Genomic DNA, 26,488 nt, shown 5'->3' on the forward strand with positions numbered 1-26,488 from the left:
CTGAAACTGTTCTTAACCTAAAGCACCACTTTAGCTAATCGGGCCTCCTGCTGCCGCTGCACGATTTCTGTTCTCATCCTGAAGCAACGTTCTTAACCTGAGGTAATATTTCTGGGTTAGCGGAGTCTGTAATCCGAAGCGTATGTAACCTGAAGCTTATGTAACCCAAGGTACCACTGCGCTTTGCCCACCCAGTCCCAGGCAGGAGAAAACTAAGGCATTGCATCCAATATGTTAGCTGACTTCTTCTAAAGCAGGGTTTCCCAAACTTGGGTCTCCAGCTGTTTTTAGACTATTTTTTAAGACTACTATTCCCACCATCCCTGACCTGTTAGCTAGGGATGATGGGAGTTGTAGTCCAAAAGCATTCACGTCCTCAAAGCCATTGGATGGGAAACAGAATTTTCGACTTGACGTTGGGGGTGATCCAGCAGGGCTGCTGTTCTGTTCTGTTAAAATTCCTTGGGGGTGATGGAAGAGCTCAGCGTAGTAATGAAGGAAAGAAACAGGAGACCTCAAAGGTGTATTAGGAGCAAATTTTATCAAGGCTTCAAGCCCTTGAGCTGCAGTTCAATTCACTTGCCCCTGAAGAAATCTCACAAAGAGCTAGCTGGAACCCTCTTGTGCGCTGTCTATTAGTAACTAATTCTGGCCAGCTTGAGGGCCTTCTGGTAGTTCCCTCACTGCTAGAAGTGACATTACAGGGAACCAGGCAGAGGGCCTTCTCGGTAGTGGCGCCCACCCTGTGGAACGCCCTCCCATCAGATGTCAAGGAGATAAATAATGATACAACTTTCAGAAGACATTGGAAGGCAACCCTGTATCGGGAAGTTTTTAATGTCTGATGTTTTGTTGTGCTTATTCTGTTGGAAGCCACCCAGAGTGACTGGGGCAACCCAGTCACATGGGTAGGGCATAAGTAATAAATTATTATCATCATCACATTTTCTTACTCGAACGTCACTTGGAAAAGTGTGTGCTGCAGCAAAAATGGCACTGCCTCATTTTTAAAGTGCTGCCAAAAGAGTCTAGGGGCAGAGTAGGCAAGGCAGCTTTCCATACTCTGAAGCCTGCTGCTCCTAGGTGCCTGTACTGATTCTGTCTGGCCCTGGCCTTGCATCTGATGTGCCGCCGGAAATCATTCTCGAGCTGTAACTAAACACATTAAAACACACACACACAGACACACACACACACACACACACACACACACACCCCATCACTTTTTGGGGGGAGCTCTTTTCCTCCCACACGACACCAGCTTGATATACAAAAGCTGCCCTGAAATTCTCTCTGCCTGGGGGTGGGGCCCTGGCAGTCTCGCTTTGCTTTCATGATCTCGGAAGCCTAAAGAGGGTTTTGAGGGGCAGCGCTGGGGAGCTTAGAGAGGATCAGTGGATCAGACGAGGTTGGCTGCAAGGAGGCTCATGATGATGCTTGGCTAAGCCAGGATTGGGGGTGAGGATGGGAGGAACAGGGTTGGCTGCTATTGGATTAGCTGTGGAAGGAAGATTAGATTGTTTGTGGGGGAGCGGGGGACGGGAAATATGGGTTTGCAGCAGATGGAGGGGGAAGAGACTGCAGTTCTGCAAAAGTAACTAGCCCTTGCTCAGGGTAGCAGCGGAAGGGAGCAATGCCTGGCTTTCCAGCAGATCCCTAAAACTACCAGATCTCGAGAGAAGTCTTGGGAAACTTCTGGATCCGGTCTTCCAGCACATATGTCCCTTTTTACACCTAAAGCAAAACATGAACGAAAGATGCAGCACTCTCCTGGTGCAAACTTTCAGCTGATAATTTCCGAAAGCAGTGGCGTCATGGTGGTGAGGTCCTGGGTGTCGTGGATATGGAGGATCTGCCGCGTATTTTCGACTTTCAGTGTCCTCAGCTCTGTCAGCAACAAGAGAAGTTTGGCGTAGAGGAACCTGCAGAAGTGGAAGGGGGGGAGGCAGCCATCAGTCCTTGCCGTTCCTGATAGTTGGAGTGGGTGCTCTCTATTACACACACCAAATTTCCATTGGCTCCTTGCCTGAGCACCACCTAGGGCCCCATCAGCACCACACATTCAAGTTACGTTGCTTTAAGCAGCTACGGCTTCTCCCCCAATCACCCTGGGGACTGTAACTTGCTAAGGGCGCTGAGAGTTGTTCAGGAGACCCCCTCGCAGCTACAGTTCCCAGAGGGATTTAACAATATCCATTCCTCTTCCCAGGGAACTCTGGGAATTCTAGCCCTGTGAGGGGAATAGGGGGTCTCCTAACAATTCTCAGCACCCTTAATAAGCCACAGTTCCCAGGATTCATTGGGGGAAGCAAAGGCTGCTTAAGGGATCTTAAAAGACTAAGGCCTCCATCAACACTGTACATTTAAAGCAGTATCATACCACTTTAAGACATCATGGCCTCCAAAGAATCCTGGGAAATGTAGTTTGTGCTGAGCAGGTGTCAGGGAACTGACATCAGAGCGAGAGGCGAAGGGGAGGCTCCGAGATGATGCTGGTGAAGGACCCAGCAGCAGGGGGAGAAACAGCTCAGTAGAGGGGGAAGCTAATCAGCGCAACACCAGGGAGAAAGGGGGGCAGATGGGGGAATCGGAGAGAGGGCTCCAGGACTCTTCACTGGACATCAGTGAGGAGAGCCCAGGTCCTCCGCTGCCCACGCCCTCCCTGCGCAGAAGACTCCCGCGCAGTGAGAGGAGGAGGAGACTGGGTGTCAAACAACTTTTATGTTGGAAGAGGTTCAAGAAACGCCCACTGACGGATTCTGCCAGCGACTGAGGCAGCCACGATGAGAAAGGGCTGTGCAGTCAGAAAGGTTTAACAAGGCAAATTAGCCTAGAGAGGCACCAGTTTACACACGAGTAACTCATACCCATTACAGCAGGGTTGCCAACTTGAATAAAATATGGGGAGGGGCCCAGGTAAGCCCCACCCCACATAATCACAGAACGTGATGCACACACACCATTTGAATGGCAACGCCTGCCAACTTTGGGTGGCTGGCCCCTTCAAATGTTTTATTGGAGGGGGTGAAGGGACCTTGGCCCCTAGGAGTTGGCTGCTATAGTGCTGAGAGTTGTTTGGGGATCCCTATTCCTCTCACAGAGGAACAGTTCCCAGAGTCCCCTGGGAAGAGGGATTGGTTGCTAAACCACTGGGAATTGCAGCACAAACACACAAACAGCACAAACCTTCATTTTGCCCATTGCATGATAACTAGGGGCTGGAAAGTTGGGTTTGTGAGAGAGTGGAGAAGTATTAACTGTTGGGACAGGTCAGAAAATACATAACAGAAATGTTCTGTGAAAAACTGACTACAGCAGAACACCCATGGCAATCCTAAAATACAGGGAGTTTGGTCAGCTGCATACCGGTTGAACGAAAACAATCACATTTGCAAAATAAAGAGCCCGTCTGGAAGCCCCCAAGCAAGATCGGGATGGCCACAGGTTCCCCACCCCGTGTAGAGAGTACCACCCGCCACAAAGCGCTTTCCCTGCTCACCTCCCTTCAGGCAGAGCATGTCGCTGGTCAATGTAGTTTTTTAAAGTTAGAGCGATTTTCTCTTGGGTCTGGTCAATCACCTCTCGCTGTGTGACGTCCATGTGGTCTGCAAAGTCGCAGGCTTGGGCAGTGAGAGACAAGGCAGAGGAGATATGGGGCAAAGGGTGAGGAATCCCCCTCTTACCCAAAGGGAGCACTGGCAAAAAACCAACAACCCACCTACCCAAATGGGTTGCTACTTAGTGCATGCTCAGAGGCACATAGAAAAATGTCCCCCTCTTGAGGAAGATGTACTCTGCATGCACCCAGAGGCTCTTGTCTAGAAGTGCCAAACCTCTTGAAACAAAGAATGAGGTAGACATACTGTGCTGTGTGTGGGGTGTGTGTGTGTGTGTGTGTGTGTGTGTACCGTAGATTCCGGCATATAAGACGACTTTTTAACCCCAGAAAAGAGGTTAAAAAGTCAGGGGTCGTCTTATACGCCGGGTACTACCTCCGAGGCAGCAGTGGGCACCGGGCGGCTTCCTCCTGCCCAGCATATAAGACTGGGCTTATAAGACAAAACCCAAATTGACACAGCCAATTTGGGGGGTCGTTTTATACGCCCAGTTACCTAATATGCCAGAATCTACGGTATATATATATATATATATATACACACACACATATATATACATATATGAGCAAACAGCACTTCACCCAAGCTTTCTGTGGATCTCTTTTGAGATTCTGTTAATCACGGGAATAAGAGATACAGGCCACTCCCCATTTGCGAAGGGGTTATGTTACGAGGAACCATGTTTAACTGAAATTACGTATATTGGGAACACCACTGGGGAAGCCTGCAAACACCCCCATCGCTCCCTCCCAACCTCCTTGCTCAAACTCCCAACTCTCCATGGGCCTCAAAGGTCAGTGCAAAGGCTCATGGGATTGCACTTGCAAAGGCTTGTAGGATTGCTAAGCGCCTTCCCCCCCCTTTTCTGGGCTTTTTTAGGGCCCTTTTTTGAAAATTTTAAAGACACTTCCAGCTTTGGCGCAACGCCAAATGGGCCGTGCATCGACTGGCCATTGCCTGTATGATACTGCGGTTAACAAAAAATATTTATTTATTTTTAATCACAGATATATAAGCACACCCGCATACAGACACACATTTTTATTCCACCTCTCCTTCCAACGAGCTCTAGGTGGCGTGTACGGTTCTATCTCCATGTTCTCCTCTGAATAATCCTGTGATGCAGGCCAGGCTGAGAGGCTGTGACTAAGTCCCCCGGTGAGCTTCCTGGCTGAGTGGGGATTTGAACCCTGGTCTGCCAGGTCTTAGTCCAATGCTCTAACCGAGCAGGCGTGGGGACCTCCTGCCTTTCAGAAAGGGTGGTGATGGTCAGTGGCGTAGCGTGAGTTGTCAGCACCCGGGGCAAGGCAAGTAATTTGCGCCCCCTAACCGGGGCAAGGCAAGTAATTTGCGCCCCCCCTAACCCCTAACCTGCCGATCTGAGGCGAGTTGCCGCTGGCGCTGCCGCCCAAACCACGCCGCTTGCCTGGAGGAGGAGGGGGGCAGAGAGGCGAGGAAAATGCAACATGGCCCAGCAGCTGCAGCAGCAGCGGCGGAGGCGGGGCTGTGAGGAGGGGCTGCCTGGCGCGTCCTCCGTGGCCCTGACGCGCAGGGCTGAGAGCCGCTGCCTGCCGGACGCCTTCAGCCCGGACGCGCGCACAGCTCGTCGGTTCCGCGAGACATGGGGCTCTGCTACAGCCTGCGCTGGAGGCTCTTCAGCGAGTCCGGAGGCAGCGAGCGCGCCCCCCCAGATGTTGCGCCCGGTGCGGCTGGCACCCCTGGCACCCCCCACGCTACGCCACTGGTGATGGTGCAATCTGCTACTACTGGGATGCGGAGGACTTACCCGGGTAGAACAACACCAGGGCTTGGAGCAGAACGTATTCGGCCTCATGCAGCTTCAGCTTCCTCAAGCTGATGTGGAACTTCAGCAATGGCTCCAGGTAGACCTGCTGGAATCCCGCTGGAGGAGAAGACAGGGTGGCTGATAAAGTGGGTCTCTGTGTATTGTGGGCCTGTGATGCTTATGGCATGTGGAACAGTTTGCCCACAGAAGGAACCAATCTGAGGACTGGCCCATCCAGGATCCTCTGCTGTGCTAAATACTCCCCTCTGACCACAGGAGGGAGCATTCACACAACATAATCCAATTATGGGTCTCTTGCTAGATTGGTTGTATGAGCCCCATGAGCAAAATTGGTTCCAGAAGGCGACCAGGTCAGGACTATGCCGGATCAAGGGGTGAAAGAACCCAGGAAAGAATTCAGCGTCCCAAAGGGGCTCTTTTTCCCACTTAGCAGCATTTGCCTCAGAAAACAGGAACGTATTATTATTATTATTATTATTATTATTATTATTATTATTATTGACGCGGGTGGCGCTGTGGGTTAAACCACAGAGCCTAGGAATTGCCGATCAGAAGGTCAGCGGTTTGGATCCCCGCAATGGGATGAGCTCCTGTTGCTCGGTCTCTGCTCCTGCCAACCTAGCAGTTCGAAAGCACATCAAAGTGCAAGTAGATAAAGAGGTACCGCTCCAGTGGGAAGGTAAACGGCGTTTCCGTGCGCTGCTCTGGTTCACCAGAAGCGGCTTAGTTATGCTGGCCACATGACCAGCTGTACACCGGCTCCCTCGGCCAGTAAAGCAAACGAGCGCCGCAACCCCAGAGCCAGTCACGACTGGACCTAATGGTCAGGGGTCCCTTTACCTTTACATTATTATTATTATTATTATTATTTCTAGACCGCCCCTCATCAGAGGATCGCAAGATAGTTTACAATATAAAAACACAAAAATGCATGACGTGATAACAAACGAAAAATAATGTGAATCATGTGAATTCTCCATGAATTCATGTACCCACACTGCTGTTTCCAGGGTAATCTCTCTATCCCAGCCCAGGAAGCATAATCACAGCAGCCATAAATTGTGCTCCATACATTCTGTTTGGTAGGAATGCTAACAACTGGACTGTACAGACTGAATACTAAATTTATGGAAGTACTAGCGCCTGGAAACGAAAACTGCAAAACAAGACAGCTTTCCTTTGTACAATTAGCAAAGAGGCTAGGAAAGTGATACAGTGGTACCTCGGGTTAAGTACTTAATTCGTTCCGGAGGTCCGTTCTTAACCTGAAACTGTTCTTAACCTGAAGCACCACTTTAGCTAATGGGCCTCCTGCTACTGCCACGCCGCAGGAGCACGATTTCTGTTCTCGTCCTGAAGCAAAGTTCTTAACCTGAAGCACTATTTCTGGGTTAGTGGAGCCTGTAACCTGAAGCGTATGTAGCCCGAGGTACCACTGCATTTGGAAGTTTAAAAAATGCTAATGGGCTGGGCCATTCGTGGCCCACAGTGACAGCCACCAACTTGGATGTTTTTGCAAAACAATTGAACATATTCATGGAGGAAGAAGCTATCAGTGTCTACAAGCCATGATGATGAGTGGGTCCTGTCTCCACGCTTGGATGGTGGCCTGCCTCAGGATACCAAAGGAGGGGAATCACAAGTGAGGACAGTGCTTTTCCACTCAGATCTCATTTGTGGGCTTTCATTAGGGATCTGGTTGGCCACTGTGAGAACACGATGCTAGACAAGATGGACCGTGGCCCTAATCCAGCAGGGCGCTCTTATAGTCAAGCCTGAGAGAACCCATGGAATGTGTTCTGCTCCCAGTCACATGGCAGCTGTGGGACTCTCTAGACTTCCTGTGACTTACTCAGGGCGCCATCTTGGATGGTGTAGCAGTGTTGGCCGCATTCCCAAGCTTTGGTCTCCTCATTGAAGACTGTGTTGAACCGGATTTGACAGATCTCCAGGGTGGCGCCTTTGAGGAGTGAGATTTGATCATCGATTGGCAAACTTCTGGTTGGGGGAGAGAGAAAAAAACATGTCAAGCGGTAAGACAGGCTCAAAGTTTTGGAACCAATCCTTAGCCTTGAGGTGGGAAGCTTGTGACTCTCTAGGTGTTGTTGAACTCCATCAACCTTGACTTAGAGATTGGTTCAACTGTCAATTCTGGTTTCTCTCAGTTTCTCGTCTTTCCAACGTCCTCCACATTTCCACATCAGTATTGCAAATTTATTTTAAAAATAATAATAACGGTGCGAACTTCTCCTAATATAAACGTTTGTATGCAATTTTGCCTCATATACAGTGGTACCTCTCGTTGCGAATGGGATCCGTTCCAGAGGCCCATTTGCATAGCTGTCAACTTTCAGATTTGAAAATAAGGGATCAGCAGCCTCACATGTCCCGGGGACAGTCTACGGGATATCTAACAATCCGAGATAGCAGCGGGAAGCAGCGGGAAATGGTGCTGGAATAAGGGGATTTGCCGCAAAAAAAGGGAAGGTTGACAGCTATGCGTTTGCAACATGAAAAGAACGCAACCCGTAGCGGCGCATCTGTGCACACACGGGTTGCAATTTGCTGCTTCTGCGCATGCATGTGATGTCATTTTGAGCCTCTGCGCATGCGCGAGCGGTGAAACCCGGAAGTAACCCTTTCCGTTACTTCTGGGTTGCCGCGGGACGTATCCTGAAAGAACATAACATGAAGCGGACGTAACATGAGGTATGACCGTACATAATGTTGCAGAGCAACTTTTCCTAACAGAATGCATTTTTGCCTGTTGTGTTCACTTTTTTAAAAAAGCTCGATTTATTAAACCTTTAAAGTCAGCCTTTTCGTACATGTGACTTGGCCAGAGAACTGTGTTGCAAAACTTGGAGAAGTGCAAATTTCAAAGGCCAGCTGTGTTTTGGTCTGCAGACTGTTTTGGAAAGTTCTAATCACAGAACTGTAGAGTTGGAAGGGACCCCGAGGGTCACCTAAGTCCAACCCCCTGCATGCAGGAATCTCAGCTCAAGCATCCAGGACAGATGACCATCCAGCCTCTGCTCAAGAACCGCCAAGGAAGGAGAGCCCACTGCTTCTTGAGGGAGTCTGTTCCACTGGCAAACAGCTCTTACTGTCAGAAAGTTCTTCCTGATACAGCATTTAGTTGGAATCTCCTTTCTTGTAACTTGGACTGAGCACATGCTCAGAGGCACGCTGTTCACAGAGCGGCTATTTTGCACCTGCTTCTGGTTGGCAGATCTCAGTTCTAGATGAAAGCAAGAAGGCAGGGCAGGTGGGGACTGGCTGAGGATGGTGGGGAAAATATTATTATTTTATTACAGTCATGTTGTTGTTGTTTAGTCGTTTAGTCATGTCCGACTCTTCATGACCCCATGGACCAGAGCACGCCATGCGCTCCTGTCTTCCACTGCCTCCCGTGGTTTGGTCAAACTCATGCTGGTAGCTTCGAGAACACTATCCAACCACCTTGTCCTCTGCCGTCCCCTTCTCCTTGTGCCCTCAATCTTTCCCAATATCAGTGTCTTTTCCAGGGAGTCTTCTCTTCTCATGAAGTGGCCAAAGTATTGGAGTCTCAGCTTCAGGATCTGTCCTTCCAGTGAGCACCCAGGGCTGATTTCCTTCAGAATGGATAGGTTTGATCTTCTTGCAGTCCATGGGACTCTCAAGAGTCTCCTCCAGCACCATAACACAAAAGCATAAATTCTTTATGGTCCAGCTCTCACTTCCATACATCACTACTGGGAAAACCATGGCTTTAACTATACGGACCTTTGTTGGCAAGGTGATGTCTCTGCTTTTTAAGATGCTATTACAGTCATACCTCTTGTTAAGTTTGGTTCAGGTTATGTTCTTTCAGGATACGTCCCACGGTGACCCAGAAGTAACGGAACGGGTTACTTCCGGGTTTTGCTGCTCACACATGCACAGTCACTCAAAATGACATCACATGCATGCGCAGAAGCGGCAAATCGCGACCTGCGCACACACAGACACGGGTTGCGTTCTGCTCATGTTGCGAACGCGGCTCCGGAACGGATCCCATTCGCAACCAGAGGTACCACTGTATTTATTAAATTTCTATACCGCCCTTCGTCTAAGGATCACAGGGTGGTTTACAATATGAAAACACAAAAATGCATAACATAGTAGCAAACCAACCAACCAACCCCCCCCCCCCCAGTATTTTGTTGTTTATTATAAATCTCTCTGTATCCATTATTCAAGCCAACAATCACTGACGGCTGAGCTGTAAACAACCCTTTTCCCCTTCTCCAAAACAGGGGATGCACTTCAGTAACTGATCCTTACCTCAAACCTTTTAAAATCAGTTCCATAATTAATTAATAATTAGTCTTAGATTAATTTCATTGTCTTACAGCGGAGCAGCCTGCCTTACACACACTCTTTCGGCATTCATCACCTATGAGTTATCAGCAGGCAACACAGGACAGACGTCACCTCTGGGTGACTGGTTTATTGAGCACCCACCCTGATCTGTTTGCACAACCTTCGTGGAGAGTTCAGACAACATTGCGTCAAGCAACTGCCTCCCTACACTTTCCAGTGTGTTTCTGCAATGCTTTTTCTTATCGCAAAAAAAGGGAATGATTTTTTTTGGGGGGGAAGAAGCAGGTCTGATGCACAGGAGAGACTTTAATCATATGACCTAAATATGTCCATATGTGATTGAATCTCCCGCATAAAAATAGCAACAGTCTGGAAGCTTCCTTAATTTAGATCAGAGTTCCCCATTAGTAGTCACACATTGACTCCCAGAAGGACACGGGTGGCGCTGTGGGTTAAACCACAGAGCCTAGGACTTGCCAATCAGAAGGTCGGCAGTTTGAATCCCCGCGACGGGGTGAGCTCCTGTTGTTCGGTCCCTGCTCCTGCCAACCTAGCAGTTCGAAAGCACGTCAAAGTGCAAGTAGATAAATAGGTACCGCTCCGGCGGGAAGGTAAACGGCATTTCCATGCGCTGCTCTGGTTCGCCAGAAGCGGCTTAGTCATGCTGGCCACATGACCCGGAAGCTGTACGCTGGCTCCCTCAGCCAATAAAGCGAGATGAGCGCCGCAACCCCAGAGTTGGCCATGACTGGACCTAATGGTCAGGGGTCCCTTTACCTTTATTGACTCCCGGAGGACGATAGGACTTTGCAGGGGGTGAATAAAGACCCTTTGATTCACAGCAAGGCACTCACCTGAAAGACGGTATGGCCTTGGCAAACTGGATCACTTGCTGGATCATGTAGGTGCTGATGTCGGCAAAGAGCGGCAAGAGGTTGAAGACATCAGGGAGGACCTCCTCCGGAAAGCTCTCCATGTGGTCTTGAGGACTGTAGGGGCACATGGGAGGGACGGCAGCATCCTGGGGGCTCTGAGATTTCTGGCTGTGGATGTAGAGACGTACCGCTGGCTGGAGGGGAGACGCTGGTTAAGTGGGGCTCACAATAAATTTCCTTTCGTTGAACCCCAAGACCATCTCAGCTTTCTTTTTTCCTCCCACCAACTTCTGATCCTAAGCATCTAGTCCTCATGAGAAATGCATGGAAATTGGTCAAGCAGGCCTGTGAGGCAGCCATTCGCCTGATCTATCGCACTGAGTTAAGGATCATTATTTGTTTATTTATTTAATGCGACCCATCTGACTAGGTTGTCCCCACCGCTCCGGGTGGCTTTCAATAATTAAACCACAGTAAAACATCAAAACTTCCCTATACAGGGCTGCCTTCAGATGTCTTCTAAAAGTTGTGTAGTTCTTTATCTCCTTGACGTCTGATGGGAGGGCGTTCCACAGGGCGGGTGCCACTACCAAGAAGGCCCTCTGCCTGGCTCCCTGTAACTTCACTTCTCACAGTGAGGAAACCGCCAGAAGGCCCTCGGAGCTGGACCTCAGTGTTCGGGGCTGAACGATGGCGGTGGAAACGCTCCTTCAGGTATACTGGGCTGTTTTAAGGCTTTAAAGGTCAGCACCAACACTTTGAATTGTTCTCAGAAGCATACTAGGAACCAATGTACAGTGGTACCTCGGGTTAAGAACTTAATTAATTTTGGAGGTCCATTCTTAACCTGAAACTGTTCTTAACCTGAGGTACCACTTTAACTAATGGGGCCTCCCGCTGCTGCTGCTGCACGATTTCTGTTCTCATCCTGAAGCAAAGTTCTTTTTTTTTTTTTTTTTATAAAATTTTTTATTGCGTTCCTTTTCATAGGTTCACAAATTAGTTTACATAGCAACATACAAGAAACATTTTTTTTTTTATATATAAAGAAAAATAAAAAGAGAAGAAAAAAAAAAAAAAAATTGAATATGTTACACATCATGTTTCATAAATTTACTTTCTTTTGGACCTCCCCACATCTTCCCAACATTGCATTCATTGTTCTAACCTGATCAGCAATTTGTTACCTTGTTTCACAACTTATTGTATCTTTGACTTTATTATGTTACCAATTTCGACAGTTTGTAGTTTACTTTTGGTACCTTCACAATAAACATAATATATTGTTTCAAATTTGTTTCCTTTTCTTTTTTATCTACGCTTATTTTATCCTTTGCTTAAATAGGTTGCGGAAGCGTGACGTTTCCTAATCATGCACAATCTTAACATTCAAACAACTTATAATATTTTTGCAAATAATCCTTGAATTTTTTCCAGTCCTCCTCTATTGTTTCTTCGGTCAGATCTCGAATTCTGCCAGTCATTTCTGCCAGCTCCATGTAGTCCAACAACTGTGTCTGCCAGTCCTCCAGTGTGGGTAAATCTGGTGTCTTCCAGTACTTTGCGATAAGAATCCTTGCTGCTGTTGTCGCATACATAAACAGAGTTCTGTCCTTCTTTGGCACCTTCCGGTCCACCATGCCCAGCAGAAAGGCCTCTGGTTTCTTAAGAAAGGTATATTTAAATACCTTTTTCAACTCATTGTATATCATTTCCCAGAAGGCCTTTACTTTCGGGCAGGTCCACCAGAGGTGAAAGAATGTCCCTTCTTCCTCCTTACATTTCCAGCACTTATTATCAGACAGGTGGTATATTTTAGCCAACTTGACTGGGGTCATGTACCACCGGTATACCATTTTCATAATGTTCTCTTTCAAGGCACTACATGCCGTGAATTTCATACCGGTGTTCCATAACCTTTCCCAGTCCTCAGACATAATGTTATGTCCTACATCCTGTGCCCATTTTATCATAGCCGATTTAACTGTCTCATCCTGTGTATTCCATTTAAGCAGCAAGTTATACATTCTCGAAAGTACCTTAGTTTTGGGTTCTAATAACTCCGTCTCTAGTTTCGATTTCTCCACCTGGAAACCAACTTTTTTATCCATTTTGAAAACCTCTTGCATTTGAGCATAATGTAGCCAGTCTCGCACCTTATTTTTTAATTTGTCTTGGCTTTGGAGCTTCCAGTTGTCTCCAACTCTTTCAATTAATTCCCAATATTTTGGCCAGTAGGCCTCCATATTGGGCCTTTTTTTGGAAACTTTGGCTTCCACTGGTGATAACCACCTCGGGGTTTTACTTTCTAGTAAATCCTTGTACTTCATCCATACAGCAAATATTGATTTTCTGACAATATGGTTTTTGAACAATTTATGAACCTTTGCCTTGTCATACCACAAGTATGCATGCCAACCATAAACATTGTCAAACCCTTCCAGGTCTAGGACATCAGTGTTTTCCAACAAGAACCAATCCTTCAACCAGCAGAAGGCTGCAGCTTCATAGTACAACCTTAAATCCGGCAGGGCAAACCCCCCTCTTTCTTTTGAGTCAGTTAGTATTTTAAATTTTATTCGGGGCTTTTTGCCCTGCCAGACAAACTTAGATATATCCTTCTGCCACTTTCCAAAACATTCCATTCTGTCCACGACCTGTAGGGTTTGAAATAAAAATAACATTTTTGGCAAAACACACATCTTTATAGCTGCGATTCGGCCTGACAAGGTAAGTTTCAATCTTGCCCATATATCCAAATCCTTTTTGATTTCCAACCAGCATTTTTCATAATTATCTTTAAATAAATTTAAATTTTTGGTGGACAAAAATACCCCCAGGTACTTCACTTTTTTCACCACACTTAACTCTGTTTCTTTCTGATACCCCTCTGTCTCTGTAGGTGTCAGATTTTTAACCAAAACCTTGGTTTTTTGTTTATTAAGCTTGAATCCCGCCACCCGACCAAACTCCGAGATAAGTTCAAGAACTTTTTTTGTGCTAGATTCTGGCTCCTGTAATGTCAAGACTAGGTCATCTGCGAAAGCTTTCAGTTTGTATTGTTTCGCTCCGACCACTATACCCTGCACCAACCGGTCCTCTCTGATCATATTCAGCAATACCTCCAGGACAGAAATAAATAACAGAGGAGACAGGGGGCACCCCTGTCGTGTCCCTTTTTCAATTTTGAGTTCCTCCGACACCACATTGTTCACTATCAGTTTGGCTTTTTGTTCTGAGTAGATTGCTTCTACTCCGTTTTCAAACCCCCTTCCCACTCCCATCCCTTTCAGGTTTTTCTTCATAAACCTCCAAGAAATGTTGTCAAATGCTTTCTCCGCATCAATAAAAATTAATGCGGCCCTTGTGTTCCTAATTCTCAAAAGCTCCAATATGTCAATAATGTTCCTGGTATTGTCCGACATATGTCTGCTAGGGAGAAAACCTGCTTGGTCCTTATGAATTACTTCATTTAATACTTTTTTAAATCTATTTGCTAAAATGTCTGCAAATATTTTGTAATCCACATTCAGGAGTGAGATGGGACGATAGTTCTTAAGCTGGGTCTTTTCCATTTCCGACTTTGGAATCAATGTGATGAATGCTTCTTTCCACGTTTCCGGTGCCCTCTTCCCCTCCATAATCTGGTTGCAAACCTCCAATAATGGTTGTATCAAAAAGTCCTTCAAAGTCTTATAATATTTGGAGGTGAGCCCGTCCGGGCCTGGAGATTTGCCGAGTTGCATATTTCGAATGGCACCTTCAATTTCCTGTTGGGTTATTTTACTGTTGAGAATTACTCTTTGGTCTTGACTTATTTTAGTTAGACCATTTATTCTCAAAAATTGGTCTATTTCCGATTCTTGCTGAGGCCCCTGTGCATAAAGATCTTTAAAGTATCTGTGGAAGCACTTCCTTATTTCTTCTGGTTTCTGCACTATTTTTCCTTGAATCTCTAAATTTGTAACTGTATTTAACTTTTGTCTTTTTTTCAACTGCCAAGCTAACAATTTTCCACATTTATTTGCTGATTCAAACGATCTCTGCTTCATTTGTTTAATTTTCCATTCAATTTCTTGATTAATCAATTTCGAATATTGTGCTTGGTGGAATTTGATTTCTCTTAATACCTCTTTTGATTTTGGTTTGGTCCTCAGCTTTTTCTCTCCTTCACTTATTTTCTCTAAGATTTTTTCCTTTTTTCCATTCCAAAATTTTCTTTTTATTGTGTTCTGTTGTATCAGAAACCCTCTCATTACAGCTTTACTTGCGTCCCAGACTGTTCTCTTCTCAACCGTAGTGTTCAAATTTATTTCAAAATAGTCCTTTAAAGTTTTTTGGGCCTTCTTAACGATCTCTTGATCTCTTAGCAAGGTGTCATTCATCCTCCATCTAAAGGATCCGGTTGGGATAAGTCTCAATTCCATTTTTAAGGCATTATGGTCGGAGCAGGTTTTTGGGCAGATTTCCACCTTTCTTGTTTTAGGTGCCAGCCCTCTAGATATCCAAATTTGGTCGATTCGTGTCCATGACAAATGGGCCTCAGAAAAGAAGGTTCCTTCTTTACCCAAGGGGTTCCTTGTCCTCCAGATGTCAATCAAGTCCATATTGTCTGTCATTTCAAAAAACGTTTTGGGGAGTCTGCCGTCTGTTGTTAAATTTTGATTTTGGGATTTATCCATATTTGTTGAGACCACCCCATTCATGTCTCCCATCACGATAATATTAGAATAGTCCAGGTAGTCGAGCAGTGTCTCATGCAGCTTCTTATAAAATTCTGATTTTCCATCATTTGGTGCATAAATTCCTAGTATCAGAATCTTCTCCCCTTGTGTTTGAATTTCAATTGCGAGAATTCTTCCATGGTCATCTTTGAATAAGAATTTTGGTGTCAGATTCTCCTTTGCATATATTACAACGCCTCTCTTTTTAACTTTGTCTGATGAGATAAATTCTTGGCCTAATCTTTTATTGATTAATACTTTCCTGTGGAGCCTGGTCACATGTGTTTCTTGAAGACATATTAAGTCCAATTGTTCTTTTTTTAGGATATGAAATATCCTCCTTCTTTTTTCCGGAGAATTCCCGCCATTTATATTCCAACTAAGTAGCTGCAGGGACATCCTGTTCTAGTTGAGATGTTCTTAAGATGAGGTGTCTTCCTTTTGCTCCGATCCCGAGGGGGCAGGCGTTGGCCCGCTTCCAGGCAGAATTGGTGTTGGTAAAGGTGGAAGCCAATCTGCTCCTTTTTGGAGATCTTCACCGTGATCGTGAAGGAACTTTTGGTTGTCTTCAGGTGTTCTAATTTTAACCTTCCTTTCTTTGTATGTAAAGGATAATCCTTGTGGGAACTCCCACCTGTAGGGAATTGCGTTGTGTCTCAGTAATTTTGCTAGTTCTGTATAGGTGGCTCTAAGGTCCAACAGCTGTCTTGGGATATCTCTATAAATTTCCACCCTTTTGTCTTGTATTTGAATTGCTTTTTTGAAATGGAGGCCTAGGATCTTGTCTCTCTCTTCCCTTGATCTTAGAATTATCAAACAGTCCCTGGATCTGTCTTTCCTTACCAGTCTTCCCAATCTGTATGCCGAGACAATTTTAAAGTCTGTATCTTCTGTTATGCCCCAGAACTTTGAAAATTCTTGTGTCAGATATCCAATCAAGTCTCCTTGCTCAAGTTCTGGAATGCCTCTCAATTTGATGTTGTTCTCACGATTTTTCAATTCCACCATTGACAGGTAGGTTTGTTGTTCACCCACCTGTTTGTGCAGAGGCTTGACTTCTCCTTTTATTTCTTCAACTTCTTTTTGTAAGGCTCCCACTTTTTGAATTGCTGAAGCAAAGTTCTTAACCTGAGGTACTATTTCTGGGTTAGCGAAGTCTGTAACCTGAAGCATCTGTAACCGGAAATGTCTGTAACCCGAGGTACCACTGTAGATATTTTAGGACCAGTGATATTTTCTTTCCAGCGATATCTGCAAGGCATCATGTAGGTCTCTCCTGGTACATGAATCAATTCAGGGATGAGGGACCCCTCTCTAGAAGACGCTGAGCTCCACTTCCCATCACCCCTGACCATTGGCCAGACTGGATGGGAGTTGGAGTCCAACAGCAGCACCTGGGGGGGGGGACAGGGTGTTCCCCTCCCCTCATTCCTGAAACAAACCGTCTGGAACTCCTGCAAAGCTCACCTGGTAGTGGTTGAACTGAGAGAAGCTGGAGTCAAAGGTTTTCTTGTGGGCTTCGGTGAGGAGCTCAATCAGTTGTTCCTGCTCCGCTGTGAGTCCGCTTTCCTCAGGCGGCTCCACTGAGGCCGGACTCTGCTCTTGGTGCTTCTTCTGCCGCCTCAGCGCACGCCGCACGTGCAAAGCTTCCTCTGACATTATCACTGTGACAGAACGAAAAGGAAGCAGTGCTCAAAGGAGAAGCTTGTGCGGACCTTGGGCAGGGAGTTACCAGGGACCTGATAAACTGAATGCCCCACCAGTAAGGGTGGGTATAGGAGCGAGGGAGGGATTTGATTCACGTCTCCTCTGAAGCCGAATCTTTCCAACCTACACTTTCCAAACGGACCATAACCCAGCCATCCTCCGAAATTCGCACTCCCCTGAATTTTACTATTTTACTGAATTTTACTACCAAAAAACGGATCTCCTAGGTGAAAGGAAGCATGAACATATTGTTGAAAACGGCACACGCACGAAAACATTATATTAGGGGCAATTGCTGGCAAAGATGTGTACGTTAATCAAAACTCCATATACATACGTGCTCGTTGGGAGACATTTGCACTAAAATGCTGGTGAATATTCATGAGAATTTAAACAAACAAACCCCACAAATTTCTGCAAAATGTGGCAAACTGAATTGAAAACGCGAAAGATGAGAAAACAGAGAACTGATCCTTCCATCCCTGAGTGAGCATTTGGTTTCTCTCAGTTTCTCATTTTCTCAGTCTCAAGTACAGCTCTCCACATTTCCACAGCAGTGTGTGGAATGTTTTTAAGTCCTCAGGAAAATTCACCAGAATTTTAGCACACATTTCTCCTAACCGGCACATTTATATGGATTTTTGCCCTATATACTTTTTTTTGCAAAGTTCCCTAGTAAAATGCATTCCTATACATACTTTAGGGACTACTCCAGTAGCTTCCTGTGATTAAATGTGTAGTCTGGGAGCATCCTGAGGGCCACACAGAGAGCCTTGGAGGGCCACAATTTGCCCCTGGCCGGTGGTTCCCTACCCCAGCTCCTAACCACGGCGCCATGCCGACTCTGTTATTGCACACTCTCCATTATTATTAACACAGTGGTACCTCGGGTTAAGTACTTAATTCATTCCGGAGGTCTGTTCTTAACCTGAAACTGTTCTTAACCTGAAGCACCACTTTAGCTAATGGGGCCTCCTGCTGCCGCCGGAGCACGATTTCTGTTCTCATCCTGAAGCAAAGTTCTTAACCTGAAGCACTATTTCTGGGTTAGCGGAGTGTGTAACCTGAAGCGTATGTAACCCGAGGTACCACTGTATTACACATTCCATGGCTAAGTTGTAGCTCTTGAAACCCTCATGGGCTTCGCCACTGTCCAAATTAAGCCCTGTTGCATCATCCCTGGGCTTGGGGGTCAGCTGCCTGTGGCAGGCAGGGCACAACACTGTCAGAAAGGTTTTGCCGCTGCATCGGCCTCTTTGCAACGCTGCTTTCTTTCTTTCTTCCCCCGCTGTCAGTACCCAGCTGAACTTGCTTAAGATTCTACAGAGAGAAACCCCAATTGATTTGCAACACTCCCCCCCCCCTTCTCGATTCACTTTACAGGGGCTGCCTCTCGCTAGAAGCTCCTTAATGGAAATTCTGCAGAGAGGGTCAGGTGCAATTCGGAGCTGTTTGCGGGCAGATCCAGGCGGTATTTCTTTTCTTAAAACACACACACACAACGACGACGTGTGTGTGCCCACGGCTACATCACAGTCCGACTGCAGCGCGGAACACCCTCTTGTGTAAGGAGACCGCATTGCATCACCCTCTGACAGTCTCTCGCACAGCGCTGATGCTCCTCTCTCCTTCCTCTCTCCACAAAGCCCCGAGGTGTGCGGCAAGATTCATCCTGGACCAGATTATTGTCTGCCCACACACACACCTCACCCCACCCCACTGCCCCCATCAGATTAATCTGTGCTCAGGCAGAGGCCCATTTTGTTTTGTTTTTATTGGTTTGGCTCTGCTGCCAGCCTGAGATCTTTTTTGCTTTTAAGCGTCTTGCTTCTGCAGCTGGAGGAGGGAGATGACTCTATTCTTGCTCCTCTCTGGTGTTTCTTTTAATGAAATCTGACCCTTTGGGCCAGTCAATGCGGAGGAAAAGCTGGCTGGGCGGCCTCAAATCCACCCTGCTTTCCAGCGCAGTGTATCGTTCCCTGGAGAGGGGATGCGGCTTTGCTGACAGCCGCCTCCTCCTCCTCCTCCTCACCCCTCCCTCTCCGCACAACCCTACAGCTGCTTCCAATCCTTCCTCTTTACTGAGGATGGCTTTGCAGAAGCAAACAAGCTGAAGGCTTCTTCTGCTCAGGATGACACCGAAAGATCCTTTGAGAGTGCCTATCTTGTGCTGTTTACCTCTGTGTGTGTGTGTGTGTGTGTGTGTGTGCGTGTGTGTGTGTGAATGTTGTTGCTATTGTTATAGAGCTGGGGAAAGTTTCCCAAAAGGACCACCAAAATAATAAACAAAGGGCCGGAGAAACTCCCGTGTGACAAAAAGTTACAACATTTGGGGACTTTTTTTAGTTTCAAGAATAGGCAAGGAAGAGCAGGCGTGACAGGGGGGCGTGTGAAACGAGGCCTGGTGGGGGGGGTGGGGGTGGACAGAGAGGTCTCTCTCATAATATTTAAACTCGGGGACAACCTACGAAGCCCGAATGTTGGAAGATATGAGACAGGCAAAAGGAAGTACAGTGGAACTTGGTTCTCAAATGGCTTAGTTAACAAACAAATTGGCTCCCGGATGCCAAAAACCTGGAAGTAAGTGTTCTGGTTTTCGAATGTTTTTCTGAAGCCAAATGTCCGACGCAGCTTCTGCTTGGCTGCAGGAAGGACAGGCCTGCAGAGGACAGGGCTACCAATGTGACCAGCCCCGACGGTTATATTTTACGTCTGCTGGGAATCTGATCTAGCAGGGGTCTCTTTATACTATTATTTATTAAATTATGAACCACCTTTTACAAGGCGATTTGCAAATGTGCCATTAAAAACAGCTGGAAATAGTTTTTAAAGCAGTTGACAACAACTAAGGATGAGCTTTGAAACTATACAAAATGAACCCCTAGGGCCAGAGACTTTTCCATCCTGCTGGAAAAGCCTATCAAAACAAACATGCCTTCATCTGTTTCCTGAAAGTGCAGATAGTGGTCTGCCTGTCATATCTCTGTATGGGATAGGTAAAGGTAAAGGGGGGGGAAGGTACCCCTGACCATTAGGTCCAGTCGTGGCCGACTGGGGTTGCGGCGCTCATCTTGCTTTATTGGCCGAGGGAGCCGGCGTACAGCTTCTGGGTCATGTGGCCAGCATGACTAAGCCGCTTCTGGTGAACCAGAGCAACACACGGAAACGCCATTTACCTTCCCGCCAGAGCGGTACCTATTGATCTACTTGCACTTTGATATGCTTTCAGACTGCTAGGTGGGCAGGAGCTGGGACTGAGCAACGGGAGCTCACCCCGTCGCAGGGATTCGAACCGCCAACCTTCTGATCGGCAAGTTCTAGGCTTTGTGGTTTAACCCACAGCGCCACCCGTGTCCCACACTATATGGGATAGTGTCCCACAAATGGGGGCAGCCCTGCTTGAAGCAGCCATCTGATATTTTGGGACTTCAAAGAGAAACTCTCCTGCAGAACGCAGGGACCTTTAAGGAGAATCTCTCTTGCCGAATGCAGTTAAGTGCAGGACAAAAGGACCAGGCCAAAAGAATTGGGGGGTGAGGAAGGAGAGAGAGGCTTCCTGGGTCATATAGTAATAGGAATTAAAAAGAACTCCACAAGCCAGAGCCTGAGGGCAGAAGCCATCTAGTCTGTTTCTTCCCCGCAACCCCTTCCAGGTCTAGTATGACTTTTGTGTTTGACCAGACAGCTTCATTAACACTAATAGCTCTTGATAGGCAAATATATGGAGGATGGGTATCACAAACGGGATCTGGTAGGAAAATTCAAATCCACCACAGCTGAACTTGTTTAGGCCATAGGATGTAAGTAGGGTTGGGTGAATGTGTCAATTTCAGTTTCAGTTTCTCGTTTTTACAATATTAAGTTCAGTTCCCCAGAGTTCCACATCAGTTTGAAATTATTATTATTATTATTATTATTTATTTATTTATTTATTTATTTATTTATTTATTTATATTTTTATTACTACTACTACTACTCAGAATCCTCATGAAAATTCATTAGCATTTAGTGCAAAATTTAGCCTAAAATACATATTTATGTGCAACCCAGTAAGATGGGTGGCATACACCGTAAATAATTAAATTATTATTACAGACTTTTTTCAAAGCATATTTCTACACACACACACAAACACACACACGTTTTTGCATATTAATTTCACCAATATATGCATTTAAACGCACACTTTCCCTTAACGCATAGCAATGCAAAATTCAGAGAAGCGCAGATTTCTAAGGATGGCTCTGTTCCGCTCTCCCTACTGTTTTTAGAAGGTGCAAATGACACAGGTTTGCCTTTAAAAGCAATCTGAAGCAAAATTTCTCCCTCATCCCTGGGTGTAAGGCAGGGAACAGTTGGCCTCTGTACCGTCAGCCATTTTTAGAATTCAATCAATTCTAATGTTTTTTTCATTACGCTGCCACAAGAGTGGAGGAATGGCAAGAGGGGCTGTCAATGTCCAAAGATGGAACGGGACAACCATATGTATTTTCTGTGTGTGTGTGTGTGTGTGTGTGTGTGTGTGTGTGTGTGTGTCAGTCCCACTCGCTTGCCTCAGAAGACCTTACTGGGAGAACCTAAGAACATAAGCTTGTGGAATGCTCTCCCCAAGGAGGCACGCCAGACGCCATCTTTATCTATTTTTAGATGCCAAGCAAAGCCTTTTCTCTTTACCCAGGCTTTTGGCCTTTCATTTGAAGGGGGGGGCACTGTGACTGCTTTCAATGGGGCTGTTAGTCCTGCCTTTTATCTGTATAGCCGTGTTGCTGGGGTTTTTTTACTCGGTTGTTCTGAATCAATTTTAATGTATGTCACTTTGCGTCAGTCTGTGGGGAAAGTGACTTAACAAATTAATAAGATTAGGAGTAGTAACAGTCCAACTGCAGGATCAGGCCAAAGGCCTTTAGAGTCCAGGATCCTTTCTCACAGTGGCCAAACAGGTGCGGATGGGAGCTGTTGCCTAGCAACCGCCAACAGGGAAAACCTGAGCGAGGCCCAGCTGCTAAGCATCACTCTTTTACCTCAGAGGATCTCAAAGGGAGTTTTGCTTTTGTTTTTTGCCTTGCACGCAAAAGCACCCTAGGGACATTGCTTTATTTCTTTTCCTGATACTAGTCTTGAATGTGATTATTTTTATTTTTTTAAGAAAATTGTGATAATCTGCTGTAAGCCACTATAACAGCCCCTATAAAACAGGGTAGAAGTTTTCTGAATGAGTAAATAAATAAATAAAATAAAATCCTCCAACATTTCTCTGATGAAAATAGGAGCGTCCTGTTCCATCATGATAATTTTACTATTTATACCCCACACATCTTACTGGGTTGCCCCAGCTACTTTGGGCAGCTTCCAACCTACATAAAAACATAATAAAACATTTTTTAAAACTTCCCTATGCAGGATTGCCTTCAGACGGCTCTGGGGTCAGATAACTCCATACCCACCAACATTTCTGCAATGAAAATAGGGACATCCTAAGGAAAAGTGGGACATTCCAGGATCAAATCAGAAACCAGGATGGTTTCTGCATTGAAAAGGTTGAAAAGGTACTGCATTGCCTGGTACAGTAATTTGCCTGTCAGGGACTGAGCAGAGAAGGAGGAGGAGTGGTGGAGACGACAGAGCGCCTCCCCATCCTGGCCCTTCCAGGGAGGAGGAAGAGGAAGACAGTATAGATTTATAACAGGGGTTTGAGGGAGGTCACAGCTCAGAGGCAGATGAGGGGGAAAGTTGGGAAATAACAGGAGGGCAGGAGCAAGCAGAGCCAGAACAGCAGCTGGCTGACACATTGTCACTTGAAAGCATTCCAGACCCTCCATCTCCCAGAACCCGGCGAGCCTTAAAAGTAGGAGAGCAAAGAGCTCAAAGACAGAGGGCACTTAGCGGCAGCCGTAGAAGTGACGAATGAGGACGTGGGAGAGACTGGATGGGGTAGAGATTCATTCGAGACAACACCATTATCCAAGAGGCTGGGTTCTATAGCCTCTCTCTGCAAAGTTTGAAATAAAAAAGGACTGTAATAAAGTTTTCCTGGCCTTTATACTTTCCTGGGCAACCAGCCGGGAGCCGCTGACATTGCCTGGCCAAAACCAAGCAAGGAAGAACACTGGCCAGACACACTTACTGTCTTTCCTCATGCCCGCGACAAGGCATTTCTGGTAGCGGCACGCCTGGCACTGCCGCCTCTTGGCTTTGGTGATGGCGCAGCTTCGGGTGAAGGGGCAGGTGAACTGGATGCCCTTGATAACGGTCCGCCTGCAAGACAAGGGGGCGGGAACGGAAATTACCTCACAGTCGCACCGTGGCGTTTCTCTGACTTCTGCAGCCGCTAATGTGTATAAAAATGTGTAGACAACAGTGTGCCTATAAATGCCACATGTTAGTGATTACTACACACAAAAACGTCTCTCTAATGTTTCTCTAGGAGACACGGGTGGCGCTGTGGGTTAAACCACAGAGCCTAGGACTTCCCAATCAGAAGGTCGGCGGTTCGAATCCCCGCGACGGGGTGAGCTCCGTTGCTCGGTCCCTGCTCCTGCCAACCTAGCAGTTCGAAAGCACGTCAAAGTGCAAGTAGATAAATAAGTACCACTCCGGCAGGAAGGTAAACGACGTTTCCGTGCGCTGCTCTGGTTTGCCAGAAGCGGCTTAGTCATGGTGGCCACATGACGCGGAAGCTGTATGCCGGCTCCCTTGGCCAATAAAGCGAGATGAGCGCCACAACCCCAGAGTCGGCCACGACTGGACCTAATGGTCAGGGGTCCCTTTACCTTTAATCTCCCTCTAAGCACACTAACCTCAGTCGCAAAAAAGGTGGGGGGAACCCAAACATTGAGTCTTTGCATGCAGGGAAGATGGGGTTACAGAAGTGGGAGGAGGAGTGGAAACCAAGATGGGGAACTGTACCGAAAGAAACCCTTGCAGCCTTCGCAGGTCATGACGTGGAAATGGTAGCCTGTGGCCCGGTCCCCGCACACAGCACAAGTCTTCTCCTCCCCGTCGAGGTCTGTGTCGCTGCGACTGGAGGCCGTGGTGGCTGGGCTGCCTCCGCTGCAGCTGCTCTCACCGTCGGAGGGGCACTGCACGGCGACCCCACGCACCGATGCCATGGGAGCTGCGGTCCTGGTGTGAAGGGAGGAAAATGGGTGACAGGCAGGCCCACATCAGTGCCTGAGGCTGAAATTCCAAACAAGCATTTTGGAATATGACTGCATTTCCTGCATTGTAGCGGGTTTGACTCCAGTACGTTTCGGAGCACAATTCAAAGTGTTGGTGCTGACCTTTAAAGCCCTAAACGGCCTCGGTCCAGTATATCTGAAGGAGCGTCTCCACCCCCATCGTCCAGCCCGGACACTGAGGTCCAGCTCTGAGGGCCTTCTGGTGGTTCCCTCACTGCAAGAAGCCAAGTTACAGGGAATCAGGCAGAGGGCCTTCTCGGTGGTGGCACCCGCCCTGTGGAACGCCCTCCCACCAGATGTCAAAGAGAACAACAATTACCAGACTTTTAGACAACATCTGAAGGCAGCCCTGTTTAGGGAAGCTTTTAACTTTTGATGCATTACTGTATTTTAATATTGTGTTGAAAGCTGCCCAGAGTGGCTAGGGAAACCTAGCCAGATGGCTGGGGTATAAATAATAAATTATTATTATTATTAAGCATATCCCCACATTTCACTAAGGTTTGAGAGGGTTTGCCCTGGGCAAAGCGCCCTCTACTGAAGCCCAGCTGTTGATGGGTCTGCCAACCATTTTAATTTCCCATAATGCCCTGTGGGACACTAAAATGGTGGCTAGACTAGCCCATCCAGTTCTGCTCAGAGTGCCATGCAGAGGTTTGGTTTTTTAAAAAGGTGGGCTCAGAACAGGCATGGGTGGTCAATCTGACGTCCCATTCCATAATGATAATCTTACTATTTATACCCCACACAACTTATTGGGTTGCCCCAGGCACTCTGGGCAGCTTCCAACCTATATAAAAACATAATAAAACATTCAACATTAAAAAAACCCAAAACTTCCCTATGCAGGATTGCCTTCAGACGGTTCGGGGGTCAGATAACTCCGTACCCTCCAACATTTGTAGTGAAAATAGAGGCACCCTAAGGAAAAGTGGGACATTCTGGGATCAAATCAGAAACTGGGATGGCTTCTCCAAATCAGGGACGTCCCTGGAAAATAGGGACACTTGTGGGGTTTTCCCTAGTTGCTGCTGGTTGCTGAGGCTGCCCCTGGTTTTTGGCCGGATGTGGCCACCTCTGAATACTTGAATGCCTCTCTCTATTCGTCAAACACGGCTCTGCAGTGTTCAGGCTCCATAAGAGACCTGGCATTGTCTTAAATTGGTCCATTTGGCCATATCTGCACCATACATTTAAAGCACTACCACACCACTTCTAAAATGTTCTGTGACTTAATGCCAAAGAATCCTAGGAACTGTACTTCCTAGTTAAGGGTGCTCTCCCACTTCAAAGCAAGTAAAGGGGCATTACCAGAATTCAAGGAGACATCGCAGCCAGGCGAAAACACTACGGAGGGTGTGGAGCAGGGCAGGTGAGGGGTGTGGCCTCAGGAAGAGGGGGTGTGGCCTGGGGGTTGTTCCGAGAGTCAGCGAGAGAAACTTAGCAGGGGGCATATAAGCCTCTCAGGCCTGAAGTGCCCCATCCTTGCTGTAAGCAGTGGCCCCAATAGTGGGAATTGAGTGACACCTCTTTGGGGCAGCTGGGGTGGGGTGGGGGCCTGCCCCGAGAACCTACAGTGCCCCATGAATCTGCATTAAGGCACCTTGAGTTTACCACCTGTGCGAATGTCACGTCCAGCTCCTTGCAAGCGCCTGCGCCTTTGGGTGTAGATAAAAGGGCAGCCGTTACGCAACCTGGAAAGGAAAGAGGACGAGGGAGGGGAGAGAGAGAAAAGGAAAGGAAAGGTCAAGAGAAGAAAGCAACTCTCTCCTGAGTGTCTGGCTCGGCTGGCGGAGAAAAACAAAGAGCTGTGAAGAAGAAAGCAATGAAAAGACAAACCCCGTTTGCAGTCCTGGTTCATTCTGCCCATTCTTTCCCCAAAACGGCCGACCTTCCTTCCTTACTTTTGGTATATATCTGTTGTGTACTGAGAAAGGGGGGCTTTGGGGAGAAGAAGCTGTTCCTGACCTCTGACCTTTCCTAGGTCCTCTTTCCCCCTGTCCTGCTCTTCTTCCTCACCATGCCTTCCCCCACTCTTCCAAAGCCACCCCACTCCCCAAAATGTCCACCCCATAAAGCTGGGCTTACCAGTTGAGTTTCCAGCAGCGTGTGTGTTGGCGAGTGGGTGTAAACAAGGGGGGGCAGCTGGGAGGGTGGAGGGTGAGGGTCTCCCCACAGGGCTGCCACTCGGCACCGGACCTCTTGTTTGCCTCCCCACTGGCGTTTGTTTCTCCGG

The 26,488-nt window shown here is 47.0% G+C and overlaps 1 protein-coding gene across 4 annotated transcripts; it reads right to left on the reverse strand.

The window, feature by feature from the left end:
• Positions 1 to 524: 524 nt before the first annotated feature.
• Positions 525 to 26,488, reverse strand: NR1I3 (nuclear receptor subfamily 1 group I member 3). 4 transcript variants are annotated; one of them, XM_083477626.1, is made up of 10 exons: positions 26,341 to 26,488; positions 25,870 to 25,946; positions 23,981 to 24,196; positions 23,199 to 23,329; positions 16,835 to 17,031; positions 10,623 to 10,837; positions 7,277 to 7,422; positions 5,404 to 5,520; positions 3,500 to 3,605; positions 525 to 1,922 (listed from the first exon to the last, which is right to left on the reverse strand). In XM_083477626.1, exons 3-10 carry the CDS (start codon positions 24,181 to 24,183, stop codon positions 1,784 to 1,786), a joined length of 1,254 nt encoding a protein of 417 aa, XP_083333752.1. In that variant the 5' UTR covers positions 24,184 to 24,196; positions 25,870 to 25,946; positions 26,341 to 26,488; the 3' UTR covers positions 525 to 1,783. The 4 variants fall into 4 exon arrangements, with proteins under 4 accessions (XP_083333752.1, XP_083333750.1, XP_083333751.1 ...); XM_083477624.1 differs by having other exon boundaries at positions 3,500 to 3,620; XM_083477625.1 differs by having other exon boundaries at positions 25,856 to 25,946.

Source organism: Podarcis liolepis (assembly GCF_965112155.1).
Source record: "Podarcis liolepis genome assembly, chromosome: 15".
NCBI lineage: Eukaryota > Metazoa > Chordata > Lepidosauria > Squamata > Lacertidae > Podarcis > Podarcis liolepis.